The sequence below is a fragment of the Centroberyx gerrardi genome, chromosome 12 (assembly GCF_048128805.1).
Source record: "Centroberyx gerrardi isolate f3 chromosome 12, fCenGer3.hap1.cur.20231027, whole genome shotgun sequence".
Lineage (NCBI taxonomy): Eukaryota > Metazoa > Chordata > Actinopteri > Beryciformes > Berycidae > Centroberyx > Centroberyx gerrardi.
In genome coordinates, this window is record NC_136008.1 from 19,947,524 (window position 1) to 19,965,892 (window position 18,369).

The following is an 18,369-nucleotide window of genomic DNA, read 5'->3' on the forward strand; positions in this document are numbered from 1 at the left end:
CATTCGTGTTGTCACTGAGAGGAGGACTGTTGCTAATCGGGGCGCCGCTTTCTCGGAAGACGCGCGTCAAAGTTTTGGAGAGCGGAGCTGCGCCATTAGAAAAAAAACCCTGGGAACAGTTTATCGCTATTGTCAAGAACTTTACTCGTCCCGTCCACTCTCCAGCTGTTGGTCTCCGTGCACGAAGTCAAACGGCAGCTACTTTACTCGAGAGGTGTCCATCAAGAGAAAACTTAAAAGCCCTGAAACATCTCAGAGACAGTGAATATCGCCTCACTTGAGCCGTACACAATCCAAGTCAAGAGGAGGTGCATTATTCAGCCTCGGGACAAAAAAAAAAAAAGTTATCTAATCGAGAGAGAAAAGTACGAGAACTGAGCCAAGATATCGAGAAACACATTACGAGAAGAAGCTGTCACAAGTTCTGAGGTAAAAGAGGAATCGTAAAGGTCAGAGTAATGATGAGTAGAGAGAGATAAACGTGAAGAAACGCAGCGGTGAATCCTCAGCACTTGTGAAGCAGTGCGCCTCGTAAAAGGTGAAAAAAGAGCTGACCTTCCCTGCTGAAGACCCCCCCTGAGTGCTGGGCGTAGCAAGAGAGATTTGGTGTGTTGTGTTGTGTTGTTGGAGGAGGCTGGATAGTAAAGAGAAAAGAGACGGATAAAGTCTGGGAGTGAAGCGGCTAATTGCTTAGTCCGTCCCTCATTACCATATCCAATGCGCGTCCGCTGGACTCCAGCCAATCCTCCCCACCTTCACACGGTGCCATTAATCGCGACGCATTATTCACTATCATAATTATTATACCGACATGCGCAATCCCACGCACAGCAGCAGCGGCAGCAACACCGGCTAATTTCTGATTTTTTTTTCTCTTTTTTTTTTTTTTTTTTTTTTGCGCTACCAGACTATTTGCGAACTTTTTTGTGTGTTGTTTCATTCGCTCGTCGCTGATGTATCTGCAAAACGCAGAGACATCTCGGAGCGCAAAACCAGCAGCATCACCAGCACCGACACCAGCATGTCCCGACGCAAGCAAGCCAAGCCGCAGCACCTCAAGTCGGATGAGGATCCCGCTCTAGCCGGGGTGATTTCCGAGCATGGTGAGTGCATTTGATCAGCTGAGATCCCATATCTAACACTTCTTTCAGTGAACTTTCCCCCTCGGTGCTTTGTTGTTTAGGCTATTGTTGTTTCTTCTCCTTACTTTGGCTTATGGGCTGCTGTGGAGCATTATGACTCGTTTATTTTCATTTTAGATGGAATAAAAAAAGGTCTTTTGGGTTAGGCTGCTGTTCAGTTGCTGCTAAACTGAAGTAGATTCAAATATTTTAAAAAAAAATCATGATTCAGTTATTCACTTAAAGGTGTCCGTCAAACTGCAGGGGAGTGGATTTGTCTATTCTTAATTATATGATAATTATTATCAGCCTATTATTATTAATAATAATATTTTGTTTGTTTATTCCCTTTTTGAACACAAATTCCTTTTGCAGTGAATTTAACTTGCATCTCGCCCAGGCTGTGTATTATTATAGGCTGCTTTCAGATAGGTGACTTTTTGCATATATTAATATAAGACCTGCATATATTAATTTAAGACATTATATTACGTTTACACCAGTCACAGTAAACAGTTATAGCATTTGTGTGTATACCGGAGGCCTATTTGAAAGGCCTGGTGTGAAATCATTTCATCATTTTCTATTGCAAATAGCTGTGAGTTATTTCCTAAATAGGGGCTTTGCAACCTTCTCCCATTGACTTTGATGTATTTGCATGCACGCACATACACACACGCTCACACACGCGTGCACACACACACATAATTTGATAAGTTAGAAAACGTTGGCTATTCTCTCTAACACTTACCAAAATCCTAATTCAAAAGATAAAGAACTAAATCAATTAATTGAGATATATTATTATTTATGTAAAAGAAAACAAAACGTTTAATTTATTTTAGGTTTTATTTTGCATGAGCAGCTTTTGTCCCTCAGTGCCAGTCTGGCTCTCCGAGGAGCGAAATGCGGATCCTGCTGCAGGTCGAAGGCTTGTTTTGTTATGGAAATGTTTTTGTTTACTCCCTCACATAAATTTATCACACTTGATTTGTTCCCTTTTGCTCACAATGTCGACAAGATCAGTTGACAGGGCTTGTCCTCGCCATGTGGAAAAGGCTCACTCCTCTTTTATTCTGTGCTCAGCCTTTTGCGCCATAAAACGATCATTATTGAGCTAAAGCCAAATCTTTACCCAAGTAAAATGCAGTAGGAATTATAAGAGTAACTCGATAACTCCGGAACGATTATTGTCCCTCTTACCTACTTACTTACTACATATAGTGCAGAAGTCATATTGTATGTCGCTGGTTTTCAATTCACTGATTGTCAAATTCGGTATTTTTAATTGGCGTAATTTATTTAATAGGCATATCATAATAAACATAGAAAATATGAATATTGTTTTTATTTCTGAGGATTTAGGAGAAATAATTTACAAAACAATTTAGGCTTTTTTGTGCCCCTGAAATTTAAAAAACCCTTTACCAATAACTTCATGCAGTTTTTAGTATTACAATTATTAATTTGTATTTTCTGTACTGCCCCTTTTTTAATGTCATCATCTTTATGAAGTAAGTCTTCCTCCGACATGAGGAAGCATCTTTTTCTCTCAGTTAAACTGAGAAGAGCATCTCTTGTTGAGTTTCCATGAAGCTTGGCATTCTCAACAAATCACTGCTATTATTCATACCTTTGCTATCTTGACCCATGTTGGCCAACACACACACACACACACACACACACACACACACACGCACACACACGCATGCACACACACACTCATTTGCAGGGCTTCTTTAGAATAGAAATGCGTGATGTAATCTCTAGGGAGCAGCTCTCTTTGCATGAGGAAATGTTGGTGTGAGGAGGAATCACACTGATGACTCTTGGCTCTGTTCAATTTCCTTGATGCACCTCCAGTACCGGGGCAATGCCTTTTTAAAATAAACATGGTCTCTGTTCTGATGCTGAGGTAAACTCTCCCAGCTTTTGGTCAGAGGAAGGAGACGGCCATCAGGTTGCTCTCCTGTAGGAATATTGAAATGAAAAGCAAAATTCCCTTTCTGTTGTAAAATCTCACATTTGGATCATTTAAACGCAGGCAGCCTTTCATTTCAAAATTATTATTGCATTTCTTTAAACAGAAAACGCTCTTAAGACAAATCCACCAAGAGTGTAAATTAGTGTAGAATTCAGGAAAATCTGTGCACCCTTCTCTTGGCTTCTTTTGCTCCATTTTAACACACACACTCCTACATATCCTTCATAGATACATGAGCTCGCAGACGTGGAACGAGGTATCCGTGTAGTTTTTAATGACCACACACTCACACACACTCACATACACTCACACGCACGGCCCGAACGACTGCGGCGTGAGTGCTGCCTATGTCATTCTGCTCAACACTGGAAGGGGATGTGGAATGCTCAGGCCAGTCGTTGCCTATATCCTTGTTGGAGCAGAATACTGGCTTGCTTGTTTTCAGGACAGACGTTGCAGTGAAACAATCCCAAGCCTTCGGCGGAGGACAGTAAGCCCATACACACCACTTAAATAAATACCACGTCTCATCCAAAGCTACCTTACAGCCGGGCTACAAATGTCAGACTATCAGTGTATCATTTCAGCATGATCAGATTCTCCGCCGCCTATTGCCGTGGTGCAGCTCGTGACGACACTATTGATTACTTGCCTTGACAAATCATTGCATATTATGTCGAAGGAATTCAAAAGGTTCCAATCGTCAGTCGCTGCTTGATTTAGACTTAGAATCCGTCACGCCGGGCTACTCTGCTGCAAAGCGAAAAGGACCAAAACAGCAAGCACCGGTGTTCAAGGACACACATGATATTCTGGTAGCACTTTTTTTTTTTACGAAAATAGTCCTCATGTAAGTAAATATTCAGAGGGTGAGGGTGCTTAGGTATGACGTTGTTCGCCACAACCTTAGCCACAGTGTCAGCTTCGGTCCACCTCCTGTGTTCACTGAGGATTGAGGAGTTATTTCTAAATCCTCAAGTTGAATTGACCTTTATTTGTGCATTAACCTCTTTTTGAGCAGGCGATATTGTTGTCCAGTGCAGCTCAGTAAAGGACTCTTTTTGTGCATGATGCATCCCTGAAAAGATGAAAAAAAAAAAAAAAAAAAAAAAAATAGCATGAAGTGCCAACAAGCCCTCGTCTGGCATACCACCTCCCTCCTATCTCCCCCTCAGGCCTCCCGGCCACTTGCCCCCCGGTGGGGTGGGGGTTGGGGATGAGGGGTGGGAGGGTAAGAGGGAGGGGAGGGGGTGGGGGGTGGCGGGGGTGGGTGGCTGCTTAGGAGTGCTTTTATAGAGCTTGCTGACTTAACCTTTGCCTAGCCCGGCCAGCCAGGTCCTGCCGCTAGAAGTCAAGCTCCTTGTACAATTAGAACATGTGTGCCGTTGACCTTGGCAGCGCAGCTTACCCGTGTCCTAGAAAGTGTTAACAGCAACGGGCTTTTCATCTCGCCACCGCTTCCTCTGCATCTAGTCTCTTTGAAGGTGTGTGTATGTGTGTGTGTGTGTGTGTGTGCATGTGTGTGTGTGTGTGTGTGCACAACGATACTGTAGCTTTTGCATGCTCTCGCCGAACCAACACACTCAGACTCCATCCGGCGCTTGCGCCCTCTAACATGACAGAAGAAGAGCTCACCACTTCTAATGTGAAAAGTGAAAGAGATTTAATGGAATTTCACCAGTTAAGACTCCCCACCATGCATGTGGCCAAGTTCAATGTCAACCCAAACAAGGACATTTTCACACTATTGTGGCATGGTAAAAATTCTTATTAAAACAGCTTTAGAAACTGCTTTGAGAAGTGAAATCAAAAAGATATGATTTCACAAAACGATGCAGATAGCAGCAGGACGTCATCTCAAATTTTAGTGCTGTATTTACAACGCTGGTGCAGGCCGTCGTATCAACATCTATTCAATGTTAAAATGTTTCTGAATCCTCACACACCGTCGCAACGTTAAATCACCTCTAAGTGAAACTGCTTTTTTTTTCTCTAAGACTTGTGCTGAAAATGTTTGAGGCAGCATGGGAGGGTTTCAAGGCAGGAATGGATAGAATTATGAGGTGCAAAACAAGATATACAGTGAGAAAGTCCTCGCTAACAGTGACAACGTGTTTGTTCCCCACTTCCCCTCCAGTGGGGCTTTGTTTGGCTTTTGTTTTAATCCCCTCTCACCATTGGGTGCAGCCCTCTGGACCACCCACATAGCCATGCCAAAGATGTCTTCAAGAAGGCACTCAAATATGGCTGTCTCTTAATTACTACTCAGCACTGCAAACACACATGAACAAGATAACGTCCCGATTGAGAGAAAGGAGCAGAGAGGGGAGCGGGGCGGGGGAAGGGCTATTTAACAGTAGTAGGCCAGTGGATTTTTGGGGCACTAAGAGAAGGCCAACAAGCCATCAACTGAAGGAGGGTAAATGTAGTTATAAGTGCTATTTCCTTGCGTGATTTTGAAAATGCATCAACACTGGTTTGTACAGAAAGTTGTTCATGGAATCGTCATGGAGGGACAATTTGAAAGCTGAGATATTTCAGTTCTAAAATGATGGTGCTTGGCCTTTCTGGCAAAAATGGATGAGACCTTTTACATCTAATTTCAAAATGATTTCTAGCAAATATATTTTGCTGCGTTAACAGGCAGAATCCATCTTCACACCTCACTTTGGTCTGTTAAGGCAGGATGTAAGTTAGATCCCAAAACCTCCTCATCTAGAGCTCTTTTTAAAAAGAGATCCAGAGTGCAGAGTGAGAGAGAGAAGACGCTGCCATCTTGCCGGGTGACACAGTCATCTGGACAGAGTGCCGTCATTGAATACTGTATTGCGAATGCTTACACAAACAAATCGTTAATGTTTTGGCTGCTCCACATCTGCAGGCGATGACAAAGGCCTCTCTGTTAGTGCAGATATGACTGTACCACTCTGCAGTGGGGCTGACCGGGCCGATGAGACACACAGAGCGCTCTGCTGAGGAGCTTCGACCCTCTGCAGGTCTCAGGACGCATGGCTTCATCTGTGGAGATACGTGTTCCCGGACATAGACACAATACTGTCTAGTGAATATCAGGAATAGAAAACAAATGGCACAATGCAGCAGTCAACTCATTGTGATTTTAGAAGGATGAGTAAGTGAAGAAATATGCAAAAGATAAATCTCCAGGGGCAGACAGACCACTAAACATTTCCCAACTCAAGTGGAAGCAGAAATTTTATTTTGAGTAGAAATAAAATTGCTGGTGTAAAAATCTTGAGTAAAAGTAAAATATAGTTTATTCAAAATATACTCAAAATAAACTGCATAAACAAATTAAAACCAGTATTCTCCTCATGTCTTCTGATTGATCCAGTGATTATGGAGAAAATTTGTGCTCTGTGACACATGTGATTTAAAATGCAGACAAAACATACTTACAGTAAGTAAAAATAAAATCACTTTAGGAAATACTTAAAGCAGTACAAGTAAACAAAAAAACTACTCCATTACAGCAGCAAGAGTAAATGTAATTTGTTACTTCCACCCTTATAAATCTCTATAGAGGAAAGAGGAGGAGTGGGGAGAGTAAAGATAGTGACAAAAGAATACAATAGAAAAAAGTAATTGGTACAGGAATTCCAACATTGTTGAACCTAGCAGGCCTCCTTATTTGCCCTCCTCTTTTGCCCCCCTCTCTCCCAGCTCGGGCTGCATGGACCTATAGTGATTCATCTCTCTTTAAGGGTCCTAAGCTATCCTCAGATGCTTGAAAAGAATGCATTTTAAAGGGGCAGAGAGATGGGCGGTTCTAGGAAGGCTGTAAGTGCAGGCACTATTCAGAGATTACCCTTCCGACTGCCTGGTTGTATGTAAATGAAACGTACAATATCGCAGTATGACAAAGAAGAGGCTTTGAAGCTGCAAATTGTTGAAATTTACCCCACAAAATTAAATCACCTTTTATTCGTGAGATAAATACAGATTTTACCTCACCGTACTGTAAATGTTATCAGTGTCATTATGCGTGTGTATGTGTGTGTATCCTTAAAGTGAATCTGGAAATTGTTAAGAATGAGAGAATTTGTAATTGCTCAATGCTTTGCTCAATGCACGGCTCTGTGGCTTTCACAGAATCGGTGGAAAGCATGAATAGCTCATCTGATATAATATGTCAGATTAGCGGTTTCAGTTAGCATGCCAAAGATTGCTGAGCAAGATAGCGGACACACAGATTCAACGTCTACAATCCCCCTATTGACTGCGTTCAGCTTAATATTTGCATCTGAGTAAATGAAGACTCTTAAAGGAATGAAAAACGGATTGGATTTTTTTTCATCCCTTCCTTTCTCATGCTATAGGAAAATCAATACCCCCCCTCCCATTCTCACACACACACACACACACACACACACACACACACACACTCTCACTCTCTTACACACACACACACACACCTACACACACACACACACACTCACACACAACCACAAAATGTCGCCTTCACACAGCTGCACAACACAATGGCACTGTTTCAGGACTATTGTGAATGAAAATGTCATTATTCTGAAATCATAAGCATGTACAGTGACTTAACATTTTCTCTAGAAACATGAGTTGTTATTCTTGCATCTCATGTCGCGTAAAACCTATTGATTAATTGTAGCGATGTGCTAAACTGTTTGTCAAAAACCACAGCGAAATCCTGTGTCTGATTCATTCAGTTATCCTCAAGGAAGTCCAACACAGTCCAGGAACCTGGATTCTACAATTCTTAGTCAGCCAGTCAGAGTGCAAAATTATGTTTATTATGTATTTGTTAGCAGCCTGATATTTTTGCGGATGCTTTCTTCAATCTTTTCAAAGAGGCAATGTGCTGATTTTTGAATGAATCAAAGTCTTTGGAATTATCACAGTTGCAAAATTAAATAAACAAAATTCTTCAGGATATCACTTTGCCAATAGTGACAGTAAATGTGGCAAAGAAACTGACAATTTCAGACGGGAAAGATGTTTTTCATTGAGAACAGACATTTTAAATTTTACAGAATTATTTTAAATTATTATTAATTATAAAATTGGAGCAAACACATTTTGTGTTTTATTTAGAGTCAGACAAAGAATTGTATAAAATCCCACGGTGTAAATTTCACAAGGTAGGCCTGCACAAACTAAAAATTAAGTTGATGTGTAACTGCAAACAATTTTTACGTATCCTGCAATGACTACAAAAATCGCTCTGTGTTTGTGGATGTGTATATGTGTGTGTGTGTTTATGTGTGCACGCAAAAAAAATGTGTGTGTGTGTCTCATTGTGTATGTGAGTGTGAGGTCACAGGCATACAAAGGCCCCCACTTGTAATTGTATGAATGAATAAAAGAGATTGACAGTAATACCATTCTAATAACTAATCAGCTCAACACAATGCCTACTCATTTGTGTTGACCTTTCAACCCTCAATTATGGAAATGAGTTCTGCCGTCCGCTGCTTGGCTAAGGAGATTTTTAGCCAGCTGTCACGTGTCGCTGACTTTTCCAGTCACTTGCTCCTTTTCGCTTGTTGTTGTTTTGTTTTTTTAGTTTGAATTTGGGCAGAATTTTTAGTTAGGTGATGTAGCAGCAATTCAAGAAATGACCAGATATATTTTTTTAATTATATTTACGGCATTTCTGCTTTATTGAGTTGACAGTCTAGTGCCTAGAAAGGCATGGGAGAGAGGAGAGGTGACATACAACAGAAGTCATAAATTGCAAAGTAAATAATGTGCCAGTGACAAAGCATCTTGTGCCAATAATTTGAACAAAAATGTCACCAAATTCAAGGTATGAGAAAAAAATCCTTTGGAAAAGTGCCAGATATAGTGTTATTTTCTTTTTAATCCTTAATGTTATCAGACATTTTTTTCTGTATCTTAACTTATTGCTTTTGGTTGACAGCATATAGGATGAAATAAAATAATATCTAGCAGTGTGGTCCCTGCCCCCAGCAGCGGTGAGAACGGGGAGCTCTTCCAAAGCCTTTCTGTTGATTATTAATTAAGTTAAAGACACCAGACTCTGATGGTATAGCTCATGCCCCCTTTGGCCAGAAATTACAGGAATACTGATAAATTCCTACACTAATGAGTCATTGTAATTGCCATGAAGGCTTCAGGTCTGCTACACCATGGCTTGCTCTTATTGTATCCTTTAAAAAGAGCTTAAGCATTGCATGGAGCTCAAGCTTACTCACTTCCCAGGCATCGTGATATCTTTCATGTTGAACGAACGAGTGCCGTCTCTGATGTATTTTGAAGGGAGATAATGCCATTCTCGATCTCTCTTTTTATGTCTTTTACTCTTCTAGCTCAGGCAGGTCAAGCTTATTGGATGAGTTGCACTTTCTTATGATTTGTGACGGCAGTGCTTAGCTGATTGCATTGCTGTTAAACAAAATGAAGGCAGGATAACTAATGAAGCAAAGTAGGACAGGTCTATTTGTTTTTCACCGTTGGGAGTGTTCTGTTACTCAGGCAGGCTTCTTTTTTGTCTTTTCAGATATGATGCAGTCATATACATGCAAAAGAGCTATTAACCTTGAGTAGCTCCCTTCAAACAATTATGAGATCAACCAAGAGCTACCAACTTCACAATTTGACATCTGCTTTGTTTGTTTTCTGAGGCATTCTATTCAATATCTTCTGATTCATTAAATTGCTTTTATTTTCTATTCAAATTCAGTAAAGTCATCCCACATATTTTCTTATATATCGGAATAAACATAGAGGCTCATGCATTAAGTATGAAAGAATGATTAGAGTATGAAAGCAAAATTATATATACATACTGTACATATTATATCTGTAGAGAATTTGTTATATTGTCCGATTATGCTGTGGATAGAACAAATGCTTGGAGTAAAATGACCAAACCTCCCAAAATAAAGAAATGGGTTGTGACTTAAAGCAGCGTAAAAGAAAAAGCCCAGCAAGTTTTATTTTTCTTTTTTTCTGAAAGTACGAGTCTATGAGTGTTCACTGAACAGACTGGAGTCTCTGAAATAAAGCGTTTGTATTATGCTGTGGAGTTGATTGAGCACACTTCCTACTTCTACTGAAAAGGACATATGTATATGGTCGCATGCACGCACGCACACACACACACACACACACACACACACACACACACACACACTATGCATACATTTGAACACAAAATAAAATAAACATACAAGGGAGGGACATTTTTTCATGGTTTTGATCAGGTGTGAATTAGGTCCATGTTCAGGGCTCATGCCGGCTTGTTTGGCTCTTGATGGTCGCATGTGGAAGAGGAAGTGGCTTCCTACAACTGTGATTAAACATGTGTAACTAATCAGAGACTTTGCTGCCATGGCACTAGCATGTAATTTGTTGAGTCTTATTTCAGAGAGCATGAGAGAGAGAGAGAGAAAGGGAGAGAGAGATAGAGACCCAAGCAAAGTTGAGTATTTCTTAATTGAAAGGAAATGTTTTGCATTTCAACAGAAGTCTGCAAGGGCCCAATTTTCAATGATATATGTATTTTGGTCGCACAAGTTTATTTGCATGAATGGACAAACTGAACGTTGAATGGTGCAGGAAATATATGAGAGCAAAGGATTCAACAGATTTCTACACTTATTTTTGACAGCATAATCTTCCTCGCATCCAACACAATACAGTCCCTTGTTTATAGATTCAGGGCTTAAGTATTACTTTAGCAATGCTAAATGAAAAGGCCCAGGCGTTTGAAATTCAGGTGGAAATGACTGGGCTTGATAGCAGAGGGGAATCCTAATGGGGCCATCAAAGACCTGATTTGTACCCAACAGACGAGGCAGCTGTGAATTGTATGAAATATTGGAAATCAATAGGTTCTATGGAATTTCATTAAGCGGCAGTATCCACAATTGATAGGCCCTCATAATTTGATGGATTGCACAAAGAAAATTATTAGCTGGCTCTATGGAGAGGGTGGGAATGCGCAAAACTGGGTCTTGAGAATTGGTGAACTAGGGCAATTTGTTCAGAGTAAAAAAAAAAAAAAGAATATTGATTTTGGTTATGTTAAAAGAGAGAAAAAAATCAGAGGTTAAATCTTTGCAGCGCTGCACTGCAAAATATGTGTGGATTCTTTATTGATTATTTATTCATTAATTCTTCTTTTTTGCTCCCTCCTCCCTCTCTCCCTATCCCCTTCCAACTCCCCTCCCCCTCCCCCCAGCCCGTGGTGATGTGCTGGATGATGCCGACAGTGGGAACGAGAGCCGCAGTGGCAGTGAGGAGACCCATGTATGTGAGAAGTGTTGCGCTGAATTCTTCAAGTGGTCAGACTTCTGTGAACATTTAAAGAGCTGCACCAAGAATCCACTGGTGCTCATAGTGAATGAGAATGAGGGCACGCCTAACCCCTCCCAGGAGTACCCTACAGAGCCCTCCCCTGTACCCAGCTGCTCCAGTGAGCAGGCCGACAGCGAGGACCCTAGAGAGGGCAACCACAGCCCTGCTGGTGAGGGGGATGAGGTCCCGGACATGGCAACCCTGGATGGGGTCATTGCCCTGGAGAAGGAGGACGAGCCGATGGAGCTGGAGCTTTCTCCTGAAAAACCCCTGGATCCTGAGGAGAGAGATGCACCCTCCCCTGAGCCAGACGGCTCCCTACCTCAGCTCAGCGATGTCGCACCCTCCACTGTTACAAGCTACACCATGCCAAGCACCAACGTTACCCTGGAGACACTGCACGGCACCCGGGTTGCAGTGGCCCAGTTTTCGCAGAGTGTGAGGGCAGCGGCGGGCAGTGGGGTCTCCACCATGGCCATTCCCATGATCCTGGACCAGCTGATGGCCCTCCAGCAGCAGCAGATACACCAACTGCAGCTGATAGAACAAATACGCAGTCAAGTGGCTCTGATGAACAGGCAGTCTGCCTCACAGCCGGCTCTCAACCACCATACCCATCACAGCGCTGCTGCTGGAGCCCAGGGGGCTGCATCCTCATGTGTCGCCCCTGTACCTGGCCAGCTTCAGCTACACAACTTCATCACTCCTCCTGTCCATCAGCTGCCTATTAGGTTGCCGGCCACTCTCAATGGCCAAGGCCCTTCACCTCTGACCTCAGCAATAGATGGGCCTCTCTCTCAACCACCACAGAGTGGCAGTCAGCAGTCTAACTCTTCAATCCCCAACACATCCTCAACTAATTCGGTGTTCCCCCCACCCAGTGGCTCTGGACTGTCATCTCTACTGCCCCCCTGCTCATCCTCAGTCACAAACAACAACAATAGCAGTAGTAGTAGTATAACAGGAGGTGGTGGCATCAGCAGCAGCTCAGCCCTTTCCAGGAACTCCACCACCCCTCCATCGTTAAGCCACAGCAGCCTCCTGAGCTCTGCCTCCAGTCTACCACTGATACCTCACAGTTCCTCCAGCAGCGTCATCTTCCCCAACCCATTAGCCAGCATAGCAGCCACAGCCAATGCTCTGGACCCCCTCTCTGCTCTGATGAAGCACCGCAAGGGGAAGCCCCCCAATGTGTCTGTATTTGACACTAAGCCCAGCTCTGAGGACCCCTTCTTCAAGCATAAGTGTAGGTTCTGTGCCAAGGTGTTTGGCAGTGACAGCGCCCTGCAGATCCACCTGCGTTCCCACACTGGAGAGAGGCCCTTCAAATGCAACATATGTGGTAACCGTTTCTCTACCAAGGGGAATCTGAAAGTCCATTTCCAGAGGCACAAAGAGAAATACCCACATATTCAGATGAACCCCTACCCTGTGCCAGAGTACCTGGACAACGTGCCCACCAGCTCAGGCATCCCATATGGCATGTCTCTGCCCCCAGAGAAGCCTGTGACCACATGGCTAGATAGCAAACCCGTCCTCCCCACTGTCCCCACTTCAGTCGGGCTCCAGCTCCCTCCCACATTGCCAAGCATGATGGGAGGTTTTGGTGAGTCTCCAAGCCTCACCCCACTCAGCAGATCCCCTCAGAGGCCATCTCCACCCTCGAGCGAGTGTGCGTCTCTGTCCCCTAATATCGTCACTGACTCTGGCATGACCACTACTTCACCCTCCCCGAAACCCAACCTAGGGAGCGACGCACCTCCTCTCTTGAAACCTGAGGGTGTTCACCTGCCCCCAAACTGCTCCACTAGGCCGGGGGACAACACCTCCACCACAGCTACAGTAACTCAAGTGGTCCTTTCCACCACCGTCACCTCCACCACATCTACCAGCAGTGGCCAGGTCACTGAACCCATCACTGCCCCCAGCTCTGTCTCCCATCCCATTCTCCCCATGCTCTCAGACCAGTTTAAGGCCAAGTTTCCCTTTGGCGGCCTCCTAGACTCTATGCAAACATCAGAGACCTCAAAGTTGCAGCAACTTGTAGAGAACATCGACAAGAAGATGACTGACCCCAACCAGTGTGTCATCTGCCATCGTGTTTTGAGCTGCCAGAGTGCTCTCAAGATGCACTACCGCATCCACACTGGCGAGAGGCCTTTCAAATGCAAGATATGTGGGCGGGCGTTCACCACCAAGGGAAACCTGAAAACTCACTTCGGTGTCCATAGGTCTAAACCCCCACTCCGTGTTCAGCACTCCTGCCCTATCTGCCAGAAGAAGTTCACCAATGCTGTTGTGCTGCAGCAGCACATCCGTATGCACATGGGAGGGCAGATCCCCAACACCCCGCTGCCTGAAAGCCTCCAGGAGATGGACACCGACCTCTCCTTCGATGAGAAGAGCTTAGATGCAATGAGCAACTACGATGATGACCTTCTGGATGAGATGGAGCAGGCTATGGAGGATGAAGCTGACCTGAAAGAAGGAGAAATGGACCCATCTAAACCATATTCACCTGGGAGCTCCCCACCAACCTCTGTCATCTCCAGCATTGCTGCCTTGGAGAACCAGATGAAGATGATTGACTCCACCGTCAACATGACCCGTTCATTTGGTCAGAAGCCCACGCAGAACGGCAGCAGCTTCGGAGGGGAGAGTGATTTCTTTACCAATGATTCTCTGTCTGTGGTGGGGGATGTCGAAGGTCAAAGCTTGGGGAGCCCGGCCCTGTCTGAGTCCTCTGGCTCCATGCAGCATTTATCCCCAGCTCACAGCCACTCTGAGAGCCAGCGCTCCAAGTCCCCCACCACACTCAACAACAATAACAGCAGCAGTGCCATGACAGCTGAGGAAGGGCAGGAGAACAATACAGCTGGCCTGGCAACAGTGAAGTCGGAGAAATCAGAGACCCCATCCCCACTTTCTGCATCTGAAGGCACTGGGGCCCTTGACCTGACTGCCACTCAGCCTGGCAGGCACTTCATCAAGGAGGAGAGCCACTTCAACATGCTGTTTCTAAATAGAGACAGAGGTGTGTATGTGCAAAATCAACTAACCTTTAAGGCACACACCAGAACAATCTACTATTACATAGCATTTGAATCAAATGTAAATACATATAATGTAAAATTGCAATTATTACAAAGATTAATGTAGTTGCTAAGGTAACAATATCATCCTCTTTTTTTTTTTTTTTTTTCACAAAACACCATAATGTAATATTAATAGCTTTGACATTAGTTGCTCCATTACACACATTTTAAGCAATGATCAAATGATTTAAAGCTGCACTCGGTTTTTAGGTAAAAATACACCCCAGGAGTTAGTGACCACCTGGTGCACAGCACTGTTACTTGTGAATAACCTAAATATTATTCACATAGATACCGTAGATCCACTCTGTCCAAATTTATTTCTGGTGTTGGGTATGTACACCGGTGGGAAATCTTCTCTGCCCACAGGAAGTGATGAATCAAAGCTGAATGAAGCAAAATACAAGATACAACATGTATGTCAATTTTTTGACATCATGTTACATGATTTCTGGGTTTTGAAGTCCGCAAAATTCAAGCAGTTACCTCATTGCCTTTTGGAAACACTAGCATGCAAAGTTGCCTAGTGCAGCTTTAACATTTCAGATTTCTAATATTAACTTTAACTCTTTTCTTCCAGGCCTGAGCACTCCTAATTTGGCCAGCACTGCATCGAACATGATCAAAATGGAAATGAATGGACACGGCAAGTCAATGTCCCTGAGCGACAACTCTCACCTGCCAGTGGGCATCCAGGTTCCTGCTGCAGCGCCCCAGACCACCATGAGCCCCAGCATCACCCCCATGCTGGCACCTCCGCCCCCCCGCCGCACGCCTAAGCAGCACAACTGCCACTCCTGTGGGAAGAACTTCTCCTCCGCCAGCGCCCTGCAGATCCATGAGCGCACACACACTGGGGAGAAACCTTTTGGCTGCTCTATTTGTGGAAGGGCTTTCACCACTAAGGGCAATCTGAAGGTAGGAGCCAGCTTCATATAGTACCAACAGTTATTTAATTTGACATAACCTGGTGCATCCTAATGGCTAAGGTGCATATCATGTAACTGTGACCCTCTGCGGTCAAATCTGAGGCTGCTTTGTAGCACGTCATCCCCCCTCTCTATTTTTCTTGTTTCTCCCCACAAGAAAATAACAAAAGTAAAAGACAAAATACTTTTCATTTATAACTAAAAACATTTTAAATCTATTTTTAAGTAAATATCATCTTTTTTTTTTTTTTACCTTATTCAGCTCAGTTTTGTCCAAAACATAATATGCCCAGAGTCACTGGATCTACATAACCCAATGAAAACTGAATGTGTTTAAAACATCCCAGCAACCATTTTGACTTTGAATAGACGTTGACATGACAGACTGCACCAACATTAAAAATACAGTGACGTTCATAGCTGCTACCTGCATCGTTTTGTGAAATCGGGACCTAAATATATTTCTGATATCAGGTCAAAACAGTTTACAAATTTATTTTACTATGAATTTTTATTGTGATAATTTCATATTCTGAAAAATTTGTGCTTGTTTGGGTTGACATTGAAATTCAGCATTCTCCTGCACATTGCCATCAGTGAAATGTTTGCTGGGATGTACTTGCTGATGCAATTTAAGTTGAGGCTCCCATGACTTATTTTTTTTCTTTCTTTTTATTTTTATTGTAGGTTCACATGGGCACACACATGTGGAACAATGCTCCAGCCCGTAGGGGTCGGCGCCTGTCTGTGGAGAACCCCATGGCCCTGCTGGGCGGGGACGCCATGAAGTTCAGCGAGATGTTCCAGAAGGATCTGGCGGCTCGGGCCATGAACGTCGACCCGGGCTTCTGGAACCAGTACGCAGCCGCCATCACCAACGGCCTGGCCATGAAGAACAACGAGATCTCTGTGATCCAGAATGGAGGCATCACCCAGCTGCCTGTCAGCCTGGGAGGCGCGGGAATCACCTCATTGGGAGCCATGCCTGGAGGAATGGACCGGGTGCACACCGGCAGCAGCCCTCCCATGACGGGCATGGAGAAGGCCGGTCTGGAGGTTGGGGGCAGCCGCCCCTTCTCCAGGTTCATGGAGGAGAACAAAGAGATTGGGATCAATTAAAGACTTTTCTGTGTTATTCCAAGGTAGGCTTTGGCAAAGACTAAGAGTCTTAGGACAAGGAAAGAAACTGCTGATCCAGTTTGAACTCATACGTACTATATTATGTACAGATGAAGTATTTTTTGTTTGGTTTTGGAAATATAGTATTTAGTATTGATTAGAGGTCTTTGCCTTTCACCCATTCCCTCCTCACTTGATATTTCGCTTATACGAAGAATACTTTGTCTCTTGTTTGAGAATATGTTGTCTTGCAAGATTTGCATGGTACTTATTGGTTTTTATCAGTATGTTTGACTGCTTTTATGAATTCCTTTGAAAACCAGGATCCTGTCTCATTTATGATGGGCAAGCATCTTATTTGGACAGGACTAAAACAGAAAAGAGCAGAGGTTTGTTTAAAGACAGTCTAGCCTTTGTCTCGCAACCTTGTTTATGATTGCTCTTTTAAATATAAAAGGGCCATGGATAGACTGAAGAAAAGACTGAAGTATAGTGTTTCTGTGCTCGCCTGATATTTTTTCTCATGAACTAGAAAACTTGAAAAAAATAATGTTTGAACTATTTTAATCTTTACATTTAGTCTCCCAGCATTGTCTTATAATATTGTCCTGTGTCTTTAGTATTTATGATATTGACAAAAAAAGCGGGTATACGAAAATATATTTAATGGCCCAAGCATTTTATTGATCCATTTTTTTCTAAACTGCAGGCTTCACTGATGAATATCTCTTTCAATAAAGACAACATGTCATTTGAGTTGAACAACAGAGAAAAATGGTGAAGTTTTATTTGGATATCTATTGAGACTATGTGTAACACGGTACATGGTAAAGAGGCTAGAGATATCCGAAGCTGCTATGACCACAACCCTGCTTTTAACCTTTGTAAAAAGAAAAAAAGTTATCCTTTCGAAGAAATATCTATGTATAGAAATACAGACAAATCTAAAACAGGTATGCATATTTTGTATCACATAAAAATAGACATCATGAGTTGAGAGTATTTGTCATGTTTGTGAATGCACTTTTTAAAAACAAGACGTTTTGTCTGTGAGTTACCGTTAACCTTTTGACTGAGCTATCTATCACGTGCTGTTTTAATTGTTTTCAGCGTACCACTCCTACAATTTGCAGAGTCGGTTCTCTGTTGTTGCATCTGTGCTACTCATCAGAGTGCAAACTCATCACTCAATCAAAACCTTCTTAAATAAAAAAAAAGAGAACAGGTCGCGTGTGTTTGAATGGTTTCCTTCCCTGCATCACGTTTTCCCCTGTTCTATCAGCCTTTTTTTTTCTTTTTGCTTCCACTAAATGAAACAGAATTAAAATATCAGATAAAGATATACAAATCAATCTGTACAGATGATTCTTTAATTTTCTTACTAATTCTCTAAATTACTTTTTTTCCATTTATACACAGTAGCCTATGATTTAGTATTGTTGGGGCTAAAAAGATTTAGGGGGATAAAACAGTCCAGTATAACAGGGAAGGTATTTTGTTTTGTGATGTAAAATACCACTAAAACGTCTTTGGAAGCAAATGACAAGCTGAAAAAAAAAATAGTATTTTTAAAACGTGGTTAGCATAAATTATTTTTAAAACCTTTACAAACAAATGTCACTGTTACAGAAAGATGACCCAACAGTAATATGTATTTGATATTTCAGTATTAATAATATAGTTCTTATATAGAAATTTGTGGTGATCTCCCAAAATTATCTGGTTTCGTTTCCTGGAAGCTCCTTCAAAATTGCCCTTTTATTTTTGGAACATCAAATAGATACTCCTCCTCTTCTGGGACACAT

General features: G+C 42.7%; 1 protein-coding gene across 1 annotated transcript; it reads left to right on the top strand.

The window, feature by feature from the left end:
• Positions 1 to 1,021: 1,021 nt before the first annotated feature.
• sall3a (spalt-like transcription factor 3a) lies at positions 1,022 to 17,755 on the top strand. Its single transcript, XM_071902473.2, has 4 exons — positions 1,022 to 1,103; positions 11,306 to 14,455; positions 15,097 to 15,434; positions 16,133 to 17,755. The coding sequence occupies exons 1-4, from the start codon at positions 1,022 to 1,024 to the stop codon at positions 16,562 to 16,564; spliced, it is 4,002 nt and encodes a 1,333-aa protein (XP_071758574.1). The 3' UTR covers positions 16,565 to 17,755.
• Positions 17,756 to 18,369: the final 614 nt, after the last annotated feature.